This window comes from Anopheles gambiae, chromosome 2 (genome assembly GCF_943734735.2).
Source record: "Anopheles gambiae chromosome 2, idAnoGambNW_F1_1, whole genome shotgun sequence".
Lineage (NCBI taxonomy): Eukaryota > Metazoa > Arthropoda > Insecta > Diptera > Culicidae > Anopheles > Anopheles gambiae.
Window position 1 is genome coordinate 75,943,221 of NC_064601.1, and position 12,192 is coordinate 75,955,412.

The window sequence follows — 12,192 nt, forward strand, 5'->3', positions numbered from 1 at the left end:
CCGTTTTCGTTGCGATTGCTGTGTTTATGTAACTCGAACGCCACTTATCGACTATTATTTACGCTACCAAAACAACAAGACGGTTGGGTTTACTCACTGTCCAACTTTTCGGTCATCATCATCGCGTTCAACTCCGACGGAGTGCGAAAGTAGTCTTCTAATAGTAGCACCTTTTTGTCGTTGATTTTATACCTCGACTCTTGCCATGGTAAAACACCACCCAGAGGAACTGGGGTTACCTCTCCCTGTTGAAAGCTGAACTGCTTTGTGACTAGCGGTATTTGTCCCTCGAATACGGCAATATATCTGGAAATTGTGAAATGCAAATAAAATTAAAACATGTTTTAAAATTTCTACCACACATCTACGCACTGCTTATCGTTGCGATATATTCTCAGTGGATAACGGTTCACCATCACACGGATTACGGCATTTATGAGAAAGAAAAATCCCAAAAAGTACAACAAATCCGTCTCATTTGCCGTTAGTGTAGCGTACTCAATCTCGAACGGAACCACAATGTGATGGAAATCCTTCAAGTAAGTGAACGCACATATTCCACCGATGGCCAGAAAACTAAAAGATGTAACAATGTTGCATGCTGGAAATAAAGAGAAAAGAAAATATTTTAATTTAAGAAATAATAAAGGCAGGATTTTGGGTTATCCTTTTGAATCTGCTAAAGGCGAGCTTTTCCACCGTTACCAAACACCTGCGTCAGTTACAACTTTGAAGTTACGAAAAGTAAAGATTTCCAAGATTTACGAAAAGTAGAAAACTTCAGCCAATTAAGCATTTGAATCTGGTTTTGCTTAAATAACAAATTAATATATTTTCTTTCATTTTTTAAATAAAATATTGTAAAGCAAAAGATTGAACAAAAACGTTCTGGCATAGCCAAACAGCGACGTGTAAATGCGGCTTCATCTTTTTGATAGTTGAAGCTTATTTGTAAACAAACTAAACTAATTCCAGCCATTCGCACGGGCAGCAAAAATTCTGCAAAATGAATATTTTGCCAAAAAAGAGGTGAGAATTATTAAATAATTGCTATGTACCTATAAAATTGGATCAACTATTTACTGAAAACTCCTCATCCATGGTTTAGATGGCACGTTCGCACCAAAGACAACATTGCTCGTGTCAGGCGAGATGAAGCTAAGGCAGCTGAGGAGGAAAAGGAACGATTACGCCGTGTAGCGCTAGCCGATCAGGAGGCACGGATCAATTTGCTTCGCCAGAAGGCCCGAACCGGTTCAGATAAACCGATAGAGTCCGAAACCGAGGTTCGCGTAACGGCCAAAGAGCACGTTAACTTTTTCAGCGAACTCGAGGAAGGAAAACACGACGGTGTCAAGCGATCGAACACGGAACACGAGAAGGAAAAGAAGGAGGAGCAGGAAAAGTACGAAAAACAGATTGGCTATCTGACCTATCTGGGGCAGGATACGAACGAAGCGCTCGGCAAGCGGGACTGGTACGATACGGCCCCAAAACGTGCGGAAAGCCTCGATGAACACGGAAAGCCGATAGAAGTTGGTTTAAAAACGAAAAACTATCATGATCCCCTGAACGTTATTCGACGGTACGTACCGAGTGCAAGTTTCAAACTACCCTCGGCTACCTCAGTCTCTAGGCACGCGGAACCGAGCGTTCCATGTCCGGACACCTCTCCGGCAGTACAATCGAAGACCCAATATACAGCACTGATTGGGCAAACGGGTCGTAAAGAATCAAGAAAGCGAAAGTTAAGTTCGAGCTCTTCAGATACATCACGCCATTCGAAGAAAAGAAAAAAGAAACATAAGAAGCACAGCGATAAGAAGAAGAAAAAGGAAAAGCGGAAGAAAAAGAAACATAAGAAATCCAGTTCGGACGAGGACGAAAGTACCGAGGACGAAGAGGTCGCGAAGGCAAAGAAGGCACAGCTAGAACAGATGCGGAAGCAGCGAATTGCGCGGGAGCGAGAGGAGAAGGAAAGGACGGAGAAGATGCTTGCTAAACTGCGTGGTGAACCGGATCCACCTCCCAAGACACCGAAGGAAGTAGTACCACAGCATTCGGTGCCTCGTCAGAAGTACAATTCACAGTTCAATCCCGAACTGGCAAAGCAAAATTACGAATAAACCGCTACTCAAGATTCTGTCTTGTGTAACTACTTTAATAACCGATTTATTTCCCATTCCGCACCATCTACAGATACTTTCCGAACCACTTGTGATCTACCGGTGACAACCATCGGTGGCAACCGCCGAGGTTGTTCTGGATGATGTACTTAAAGTTCCACGGGTTTAGGTTTTCTCGTTCCAAACGCTCCTCCTCCGCTTTCATGTTTTCCAACATCTCCTGCGAAACCACCATTGCCTTGAACGGCAGCTTAGGACACACGATATCGAGAATTTTCTTCGCCTCTACAAATTCTAGCTCTCCCGCCAGCTCCACAATGACGCGCCCACTCTTCACCGGCGTAACGTAGTGATCGATGGCACCTTTACCACCACCCATGCGCTGGCCCTGGCCCTGCTTCGTCACCGGTTGCCACGGTGCCTCGACGCGCCAAATGGCAAACATGCGGCTCGTATCCATCTTGCGACCGATCGTCAATCGCAACATTTCATAGTGGCCCCATCGTAATCGACCTCCCCCCGTCGCTACTATGCCGTACTGCTTGTGAACAAGCGAATTGTGCACCAGCTCAGGGCCGCGCATCCATTTCAGCTTCTTCTGCATCTTTGGTGCACGGAGATTGCTCGGCAGCTGCGGAACTTTGTCCATAAAGCGGAGTTTGGGCTTTTCTGGGATCTGAATATCTGTGGCAAATGGGTAAGCAGATAGTATCAAACGCCCTGTCAGTTTGCTGCAGATAGATCGTACGCTACTCACTGTCATATTTAATCGGTGGAGCAAAAAACTTCATGCCGGCAATCTGCTGACCGAACTGACCATGCAACAAGCCTGCCAAAAAGGGATTGTTTTGATAAAGTTAATATGGACGGCGTACATTTGTTAGATTTGTATCACCTACCCGAAAGCAATGGTCGCAGCTTTTCACAGTTGGCCAGCATTTTGGACCCAGACTTGCGGGATAATAACAATTACAATTCAATCTAAATGCAGTACAAAAATTGCGTAAACACTCCCGGCCCCTAGCGTGTTTTGATTGAGAATGTAATTTCCCGACTGTCATCTTTAGTTCCATCCCCAGCCACTAGGGGCGTAGCACGTGCATTTGCGCACTGTCAATTAAGGCAGTGATGCCAAACTCAACCAAAACAGATTTGTTTACATTTCATGTAACTTTCGTTGCCGGTTTTTTGTACTTTTGTAAGGAATTTTAGAGTAAGGATATGTTATTATTACACAACGGCCTCCAAAAATAATAAAAACTAGACATGCATATTATACGCGCAAAAGTTCGCGTGTAGTTAACGATCTTTCGTTTGTGGGCGCATTGCGTAAACAAGCGAATGTGTACTAACTTGTAAGATAGTTCTCCATCGGAGCGCGGTAAATGATGCTAAATCCGGCAGGTATGTTATCTTTCTTCAGGAAATATTCCTCACGTTTTATCACAGCCTTTCGGCATAGTACGGAAGAGGTGAATAAAGTTCGCTGTCTGTCGAAGAAGAAGAACGTGATTTTAGACGATTATTTCAGTGTTCAAATAACATAACTTTTGAAACTTACATCGCCGGTGATGTTATACTTGAAGGTCGTTTGCTCAAGCATAGAATTGGCCACGCTTTGGTCCGTAAACTATGCCCTAAATGCTGAAGAATCATTTTTTCGTCCCGGCTGGTTGCGATTTGTACACAAATGAAGATGCTTTTATTTACGTTTGGCAATTGTCATTCTGACGGCTGACAAAGCAGGAACAACTGATTGTTGTCAAAGACAAACTGTAAACAATCTCTTTTGTACGTGTAGCATCATCACTTGCTCGCCCGGAAAGCCCAGCGCATTAATTTTATCATCAAAATGCGACTCTTTTCCATTACGTGTCTCTTATTTTCGATTGTGACTGTGGTAAGTAGCCAGTATACTGATCCAAATCTATGGCACGTTTCTTAAATCGAATAACATTATGTTCTAGATTGGTGCAGAATTCTCCGCCGAAGATTGCCGGGAGCTGGGACTTATCAAATCGCAACTGTTTTGTTCGTCGTGTAGTAGCTTAAGCGATTATGGACTGATCGAACTGAAGTAAGCACATGTAGATATATCATTGAATCGTTTATTATATATTTTGCCTGTTGCCTTGTATTACAGGGAGCATTGCCTAGAATGTTGCCAAAAGGACACTGAAGCCGATTCAAAACTGAAGGTGTATCCGGCGGCAGTGCTGGAGGTGTGCACGTGCAAGTTTGGCGCATATCCACAGATTCAGGCGTTCATTAAGAGCGACCGACCGGCCAAGTTTCCCAACCTAACCATCAAGTACGTGCGTGGTTTGGATCCGATCGTGAAGCTAATGGACGAGCAGGGTAATGTGAAGGAAACGCTTTCCATAAACAAATGGAACACCGACACGGTGCAGGAGTTTTTCGAAACACGTTTGGCTAAAGTTGAAGATGACGATTACCTTAAAACGAATCGTGTTTGATGATTTCCGCAAATAAACACATCTCAAACATTCTTCATGCTTATCTAGCCGGGGGGAGATAAAAGCTAGATAAGCGAACAAAAAAAACGTTTTACAAATTGAGCTATTGTCACCTTATTACAATTTATTAAGAGAACTCCTGACCTATAATGAAAAAAATTTACCACTTACCCGAAACAGTAATTTGATACCGATATATTTACCAGAAAAGATCGTCTAAAAAAGGAAAACATTAGTTTGCCACGTACGTGTCGCGGACTTGCATGTACCCTGTGACACTGTAGATTGGAATTGTCTGGGAATGATTATGCTCTAAAATGGTCCTTACTACTCTGAAGTAGTGTTGCGCACTATGGAACGCACCCACGATTCCGATCCGACTCCGGCAAAATCGGAACCACTAGTTCCGCCAGGAGTCTCCTGGAATTGGAGTCGTCTGAATTCGTTCAAAGTCGGTCAGAGTCGTCCGGTGTCGGTCGGAGTCGTCCGGTGTCGGACGAAGCCGGTCGGTGCAATGTGTTTGTGGTCAGGCATTTAATTTCTTCATATATTTTTTCCACTTTCGCTTTGCACGTTCTCTTCTTCAAACAATCCTTGCTTAGATTGCACGTGAAGGGGTCAGAGGTGGCTCATCATCATGATCATAATCATCACAACGCTTGTTTTCTAAGAATAGCAGTTTGAGTAGACAGGATTCGACTGAAGTCGGAGTCCGTATGAAATGCTTGACCAAAAATACTCCGAACAGCCCGGACTTTGGACGACTCGGAGCGATTCTAGTGGGTTGTAGTAGGTGTCCCTATAATATTCTTGAAAAAAACATTAATGGCTCCGGAACCGGCTTCGCACCAACAGCTCAGAACCGACAGCTCCGAACTAGCGATGGGAAAAATGAAGTTTTTGTCGGAATCGATTCCGGCTAGCTCTGAAGTTTTCTAAAAAAAAATCCAAATAGAAGGTCCGGCATCAGTTTCCTGAATCGTTACAGGAATCGTCTCCGGAATCAGAATCGGTTTCGGAATCGGAATTGACTCTGAAAGCAGTATCGGCTTCGAGATCCGAGTTGGTTTCGGCACATCGATCAAAATAATCGTTTGGGTCTAATAATGCTACATATTGGTAGTCGCAAAAAGCCCAAATGTACATGTAAACTGGAATAAAACTTATTTCAATTCAAGAACTGATTCTCATTCCGGATCCGATTTCGATTCCAGATTGGGAGTCGACTTCGGTATCGACTCCGAAATCTAATCCCGAATTGGTTCCAGAACCAGAATTGATTCCAGCATTGGAATCGGCTCCGAAATTGATTCCGAACACGGAATCGGAATCGGGTAGGTCAAATTCCGAGCTCCCACCACTACTCCGAACCAACGGCTCCGCACTAACGGTTCAAAGGAGACGGCACTAACGCACTAGACGGCGATTCAAAGGAGACGGAATTGTACGATAGCATAGAAAAAAACGAATCTACCTTCTTCCTGCATTTTCCAACGGATTTTCCCGTTTAAAATTTCATGGAAAAGGAATTGTTTCGGTGTATTGTGTTATACTCGGCTCTGGATCCGTTGGTGCAGAGCCGGCTCGGAAGTGTGTCTGGAGTAGTGATGGGTAACCGGAATCGCACCCACGGCTCGGAATCGCTTCCGAGCATTGCTACTCCTGCTCCGATTCCGAAAAATTCAAATCGTCGATTCCGCCCGGAGCCGTCCGGAGCCGTCGGAGCCGTCCGGAGCCGTCCGGAGCCGTCGGAGCCGTCCGGAGCCGTCGGAGCCGTCCGGAGCCGTCGGAGCCGTCCGGAGCCGTCGGAGCCGTCCGGAGCCGTCCGGAGCCGTCCGGAGCCACTAGTCGGCAGCTGGAGCCGTCGGAGCCGTCCGGAGCCGTCCGGAGCCGTCCGGAGCCGCTAGTCGGCAGCTGGAGCCATTGGAGCCGTCGGAGCCGTCCGGAGCCGTCGGAGCCGTTGGAGCCGTTGGAGCTCTCCGGAATCGTTGGAGCCGTCGGAGCCGTTCGGAGCCGTCGGAGCTGTTGGAGCCGTCGGAGCCGCTAGTCGGCAGCTGGAGCCGGTCGGAGCCGTCGTAGCAGTTGGAGTCGACGGAGCCGGTTGGAGCCGTCCGGAGCCGACGGAGCCGACGGAGCCGTCCGGAGCCTTTCGGAACCGTTGTAGTCGTTGGAGCCGACAGAGCCGTCGTAGTCGATGGAGCCAACGGAACCGTTTGGAGACGTTGGGGTCGTCGGTGCCGTTGAAGCCGACGGAGTCAGTTCGAGCTGTAGGAGTCGTTGTAATAGTCGGAAGTCTTCTGAAGCGCTTTAATTTCCCGATATCAGCGATGATTTCATTTAAAAAAACAGCTTACGAGTAAAAAAAATAGTCTTCTTCATTTATTGCTCTGAAGTTTTTTTGTATTTTTTTTAAACAATAAAGTCAAAAACAATTGTTTGCTCCGTAAAAATTATGAATCAAACTATTATTGATCTTTATTTTCATAAAAGATGGACGGATGATTGATAGTTATATTCTTTGTCTTGTCCATGTGCCATCGTGTTATTGGGTAAAAAACAAGTGCGGCCTAAACCATACACGTTAGCCGATGTAAACAACCGTGCAAATTTGATTCATTTTTTTTCCTATATATATACGGAGCAAACAATTATTTTTGGCTTTTTTTTTTGAAAAAAAAAACACACAAAAAAACTTCATATCAATAAATGAAGAAGACTTTTTTTACTAGTAAGCTGATTTTTACAATAAAATTATCACTAATATCGAGAAATTAATGCGCTTCAGAATGCTTCCGACTATTACAACTACTCCGACGGCTCCGGACGGCTCCAACGGCTCCAACAGCTCCGACGGCTCCGCCGGCTCCGGACGGCTCCGGCTGCCGACTAGCGGCTCCGGACGGCTCCGGACGGCTCCGGACGGCTCCGGACGGCTCCGGACGGCTCCGCCGGCTCCGGACGGCTCCGCCGGCTCCGGACGGCTCCGGCTGCCGACTAGCGGCTCCGGACGGCTCCGGACGGCTCCGGACGGCTCTGGACGGCTCCGGACGGCTCCGGACGGCTCCGAACGGCTCCGAACGGCTCCAGACGACTCCGCGGTCGGAGTTTTGCACCTACCTTCCGGAACCGCTTCCAATTTTGGCGGAGTCATTCGGAAGCGATTCCGGATTTTTGTTGAATTTACCCATCACTAGTCTGGAGCCGAATTCTGGCGTCGGAGCTGCTATTGTTTAATATGGGTTATAAAATTCTGAAGAATTAGACCACCCATAAGAAATATATCGCACATTTGATGGTCCTTTATAGACATTAATTCTGAACACACGGATGATTGAAAATGAATTAATCCAACGTTTTGGACACGAGTCTGGCGAAGGCTGGAAGGATGCTCGAATTATACCCTCCAGTAGAGTGTTCAACATACCTCGGTGACTGGGATCGATTGAAGATTACGTGCAAATACATAGCTGGTAAAGTAATGGACTGAATAATCCTGAGAGCATTTGGGTATCTGGTGTAAAATCTTTTCGGGGTCTGATATTGAGGGGACTATAGGATTTTTTTGTTCATACCATTATTGCAGATTATAGGGGATACATTACAAGATTATCCTGCAAAATGAATTAATAAAAAAAAAACTCCTACATCTTGGTCCATACAGGGCTTGATCTCTTGATGCTGTTAAATCGTGCGAGTTGACAATTGTACGTCAAAGGACGGTAAAATATACCGTGCAAGAGGAACAATTTCGTCTTTGTCAGGTTTGCAATCATGATAAAAACATTCGCCGAGATTTGTTTAGATAAAGTTTTATAGAGAAATATAGATAGTCCAGAGTTCCTCAGGAATGGCCATGTATGGCTTTCCAGGTGCTAACGTATGTTTCCATTAGACTACCGTGATCATCTCAATTGTTTGTGTTTTTTTTTTGTCCATAATGATAAAAAAGTAAAGAAACATTAGCGATTATCAGTGTAGAAGACATCTGCTTTAAAATATGACCTTCTTCCTCCAAGGTTCTGTGATGGGCGTATCTAGCGTTAAAACATTTACACCATTCAAGGTAGGTAATGAACCGGTGCAGCAGTACCTAATAAAAGAGGGAGATAAGGGAAATGGGGAGAAGGGGGTGGGGGGGAGTGGGGAAGGGGGTGACCAATTCTATGCTCACTCGAACGCCATGTCCTAAACGTTAGACATGCATGAAAGTCAAATCCATTACGAGAAGACCTCGTGCCTGACGAATTATTCGATGTATCTTAAAGCAGCTAAAATTGAATCAACAGTATTTGATGACTCATTGCAATATTTACTGTTATGAATGCGGGTATGAAAAGGAGCGAAAGGATGTTTTCTTTCTTCGGTAAAACAGAGAAATTCAAAAGTATTGCTTTAAAACCAACCGATCCGTAAGGCTTTGTTTGAAGCTTCAGGGTAACTAAACATTTCAGCAGAATCAACATTGCAAATTAAAGTTTACTGTGAACTATCGATCGTGTGCGACCGGCTGATAGCACTTAACCCTGCTGCTGGTTGCATGGACGAGGGTGGCATTTTCTCCTGGTTTAAAAATGTGTTGTTTATGTGTGCACAACCAATTATCGAGCCGTTCTTAATTTGTCTATCTCAAAACTGTCCGCGTGTGTGGTTCGCGCTTGATTAGGTGCCATGTGTACATATGATCGCGTCTCGAGTAGAACCAGTTTTAATACTAGAAATTACTATCTGGTGCCATTTTTTCGAACGTCGTATAAATATCACCCGATGCCTCAGATAAGCACATCATTCTCGTTTAATCCTCGAAACGATAGACAATGAAGACTTTCGTAAGTATCTGTCAACGACACCTTTGGTGGAAGGTAAATCAATGGTGTTTCTAATGAACTTCTTTCATCGTGTTCAGATGATTTTGGTACTGTGTGCGGCAATCGCTCTGGTTGCTGCCGAGGATAAGAAGGGTCCAGCCACCCACCACGACGTTAAGCAGCAGGAAAGCCACGCTCCGCAGCAGCCGAAGCAGCACGACCAGCACCAACAACACCAACAACAGCAGCACCCAGCATCTCAGCAGCACTCGCTGAAGCAAACCCAGCAGCACCAACAGCCACAGCCGGCACCCCACAAGTATAAGCGTGAAGCACCAAAGGACTCGGCTGCGGGACATTCGACCACCGCTGCACCGAAGGCAACCGTCGATCCGAAACAGCCGTCCGTGCTGCCGGCCATCATCGGACAGGCCCCGAAAAACAAGCGTGACACTGTAGCTGCACAGCCAGCCGCCGCTGCCCGCCCATCCACCAATGCTCCACCAAAGGCCGCTGCTGCAGGAGCTACCACCAACGGCCAGCAGCGTAAACCCCAGTCCGCCCCGCGTCCTACTGCAAACAAGCAGCAGCAGAGCCGTGATCAGGCATCGAACAAGCCCCAAACGACTGGAAATGCAAAGGTACCGGCTACCGTTAACCAGCCCGCCTCAAACCCGACGACTGCTAACCCCGCGAAGAAGGTTTAAATCACACAAAAGCGGAACTGAACGAATCGAATCGATGACCGATACTTTGTGAAGAAGTGTTTTTTTTTATTTACAAAATGTGTTTTTCTATAAAAAAAAATCAAATAAACACACGTTTAACTTGCAATCCAATGTAAATCCAACGGTTTTACTTCCACATTACTGATCCAAGAAAGAATGTTATACATTGAATTAAATAAATTGGAAATTGATGTTTGTTTCAAATAAAAATAATATTATAGTCATGCTCAACGTGAGTTCTATGCACCGAGACGTAAATCGCAATAACGTAAACCGACTTTATATTGATAGGAATATAACTCATGTGAACAAGATGCCAGGAACAACTAGAATTGTTATAAATGTGTAAATTAATGTACACACCGTCAATCTAGCCCTGTCTTAAGTCACTAATAGTTATTCCTGCGTATGAAACTCTTTACATCCACGATTTGAACACATGGCAAGCATTTTGTTAAGTTGTACGACTTACCAATTGTACCACGGACTAAAAAGAAAAAAAAGGATTAATAATCAAATTGGATCCAAATCGAACCAAACATATCCATGCTCTCCCTACCTATAACACTAAAGGATTTGACTTGATACTTACAGCCAACTTGTGCAGTCACCTATCATTACACCTTATCTAAATTATTCTAAAGTCCTGTTCAGATAAAATTCGATCACTTAATTCTATATTTAATAGGGTCACCATTGGTGCTATACGAAAGTTATTTGAAGGTATTGGAGCACACAATACAACCTTGCAAAAGTTTTTACATGTACGTGCTTGTATTTCATAGTTATTAGCGCTAGAGTTGATCACTAGGAAAGTCAAACATGATTCGGGAAGAGACAAATCGAAACTGCTTTAAAATGTAGTTTCCTGGTAAAAAATGTCATATTAACAAAGCATGATCCCATGTCTCCAACAAATAGAAATACTATTTTGCAGATAAATTTGTCAGCATATTGAAGGCTTTAATAACCAATGAAATAATAAATTCAAACATTTCTAAAGAATGGTGCCTGTGTAAATAGAAATACGGCCATATCGGAATGTCTTGTTAATAAATAAATTAAAACAAATAATAATAATACGCCTTAATAAATGATTTTTTCCTACTATCAAGGGTCCGTGGTTCAGTAAAGAACAGACCAGCTGTCATTACAGTTGGGAGGTGTTAAAATGGTACAGTTATGTGGCAATAATTCATCAAAAATTGAAAAAACGAGAAAATTACTATAAGGCCTTTGCAAATTGCATACTGCTGGAGAAAGAAGTCAGATAAGACGATATATCAATTGTGTGGAATCTAATAAAAGGCATCGAAGGATAAGTCGTTGCATTCATCTGTACATCAACAATTTTTTTTTTGTATGTTGCTATGAAATGAAAATAAAATACCTTTCTTTTGATGTCCAAACCAATTTTCTATGTTGAAAATTGCTCGATATACCTCATGTACCAAGTGACCAAATTCTAAAGGAAAAAGTCTTAAACAGCGTGAATTTCATCCAACTCATGTCTTGATCCTGGATATTAAAGGATCGGCAGAGATCTGGACCGAATTTGGTGTAAAGGTCTTGACTATTCAGAACTGCTCAGAGTGTGGTCTTATCCGTTTTTAAGATTCTCAAACTGATTTTGTACCAATTCTACATACGTTGAGAAGTAAGTTCTACAAACGTAAGTTTCTCAAAAGCACTAATGAGTGCTTGAGAAAATGAGCGTTGAGAATGCTTTACACCTTCTCCTAACTTTGAAGTTTTCTTCTGGTTAGCTTAGCATCTCAGCAAGCATCTTAGTCCATCTGAGATTGTTTTAGTCACAAATGGGTTTGACTATCGGTGACTACCCCCTCGATAAACCGCCAAAATCAGGATATAGTTTCGATAAATCGAGATGATCATTGCAAGCGCATCTGGACCTCAATCCACACAAAAAATCAACCCATCATTTGCATGATCAGTCGTACATAGGTACTGTCAATCATATGTTTATTATTTTACTTCCTTCCCCTGATCATTAGCAGAGCCCTTGGAGGCAACCTCAGGGCTGACATTGAGCCGT

The 12,192-nt window shown here is 44.0% G+C and overlaps 5 protein-coding genes across 5 annotated transcripts; 3 read left to right on the forward strand and 2 right to left on the reverse strand.

Annotated features, from left to right (window-relative positions):
- Window positions 1-3: 3 nt before the first annotated feature.
- LOC5667319 (uncharacterized) lies at window positions 4-3,823 on the reverse strand. The gene is made up of 4 exons (XM_001688560.2): window positions 3,688-3,823; window positions 3,480-3,616; window positions 373-601; window positions 4-306 (listed from the first exon to the last, which is right to left on the reverse strand). The coding sequence occupies exons 1-4, from the start codon at window positions 3,780-3,782 to the stop codon at window positions 90-92; spliced, it is 678 nt and encodes a 225-aa protein (XP_001688612.2). The 5' UTR covers window positions 3,783-3,823; the 3' UTR covers window positions 4-89.
- On the forward strand, window positions 919-2,167 carry LOC1275810 (leukocyte receptor cluster member 1 homolog). Its single transcript, XM_315088.5, has 2 exons — window positions 919-1,029; window positions 1,109-2,167. Exons 1-2 carry the CDS (start codon window positions 1,007-1,009, stop codon window positions 2,124-2,126), a joined length of 1,041 nt encoding a protein of 346 aa, XP_315088.5. The 5' UTR covers window positions 919-1,006; the 3' UTR covers window positions 2,127-2,167.
- On the reverse strand, window positions 2,141-3,314 carry LOC1275811 (large ribosomal subunit protein uL16m). Its single transcript, XM_315089.4, has 3 exons — window positions 3,026-3,314; window positions 2,884-2,955; window positions 2,141-2,810 (listed from the first exon to the last, which is right to left on the reverse strand). Exons 1-3 carry the CDS (start codon window positions 3,063-3,065, stop codon window positions 2,194-2,196), a joined length of 729 nt encoding a protein of 242 aa, XP_315089.4. The 5' UTR covers window positions 3,066-3,314; the 3' UTR covers window positions 2,141-2,193.
- On the forward strand, window positions 3,815-4,635 carry LOC1275812 (selenoprotein F). Its single transcript, XM_315090.5, has 3 exons — window positions 3,815-4,026; window positions 4,094-4,203; window positions 4,270-4,635. The coding sequence occupies exons 1-3, from the start codon at window positions 3,979-3,981 to the stop codon at window positions 4,601-4,603; spliced, it is 492 nt and encodes a 163-aa protein (XP_315090.3). The 5' UTR covers window positions 3,815-3,978; the 3' UTR covers window positions 4,604-4,635.
- Window positions 4,636-9,312: 4,677 nt separating this feature from the next.
- LOC1275813 (general transcriptional corepressor trfA) lies at window positions 9,313-10,253 on the forward strand. The gene is made up of 2 exons (XM_315091.4): window positions 9,313-9,429; window positions 9,507-10,253. Exons 1-2 carry the CDS (start codon window positions 9,418-9,420, stop codon window positions 10,113-10,115), a joined length of 621 nt encoding a protein of 206 aa, XP_315091.2. The 5' UTR covers window positions 9,313-9,417; the 3' UTR covers window positions 10,116-10,253.
- The last annotated feature ends 1,939 nt before the right edge of the window (window positions 10,254-12,192 follow it).

Coding starts and splice junctions, on each gene's coding strand:
- LOC1275810 (XM_315088.5), top strand. CDS start 1,007: ATGAATATTTTGCCAAAAAAGAG. Junction 1,030..1,108: donor AATATTTTGCCAAAAAAGAG/GTGAGAATTATT, acceptor TCCATGGTTTAG/ATGGCACGTTCGCACCAAAG.
- LOC1275811 (XM_315089.4), bottom strand. CDS start 3,065: ATGCTGGCCAACTGTGAAAAGCTGCGACCATTGCTTTCGG. Junction 2,956..3,025: donor GCTGCGACCATTGCTTTCGG/GTAGGTGATACA, acceptor CCTTTTTGGCAG/GCTTGTTGCATGGTCAGTTC. Junction 2,811..2,883: donor TCCACCGATTAAATATGACA/GTGAGTAGCGTA, acceptor CATTTGCCACAG/ATATTCAGATCCCAGAAAAG.
- LOC5667319 (XM_001688560.2), bottom strand. CDS start 3,782: ATGATTCTTCAGCATTTAGGGCATAGTTTACGGACCAAAGCGTGGCCA. Junction 3,617..3,687: donor AGTATAACATCACCGGCGAT/GTAAGTTTCAAA, acceptor CTTCTTCGACAG/ACAGCGAACTTTATTCACCT. Junction 602..3,479: donor GATGGAGAACTATCTTACAA/GTTAGTACACAT, acceptor CTTTATTTCCAG/CATGCAACATTGTTACATCT.
- LOC1275812 (XM_315090.5), top strand. CDS start 3,979: ATGCGACTCTTTTCCATTACGTGTCTCTTATTTTCGATTGTGACTGTG. Junction 4,027..4,093: donor TATTTTCGATTGTGACTGTG/GTAAGTAGCCAG, acceptor ATTATGTTCTAG/ATTGGTGCAGAATTCTCCGC. Junction 4,204..4,269: donor TATGGACTGATCGAACTGAA/GTAAGCACATGT, acceptor CTTGTATTACAG/GGAGCATTGCCTAGAATGTT.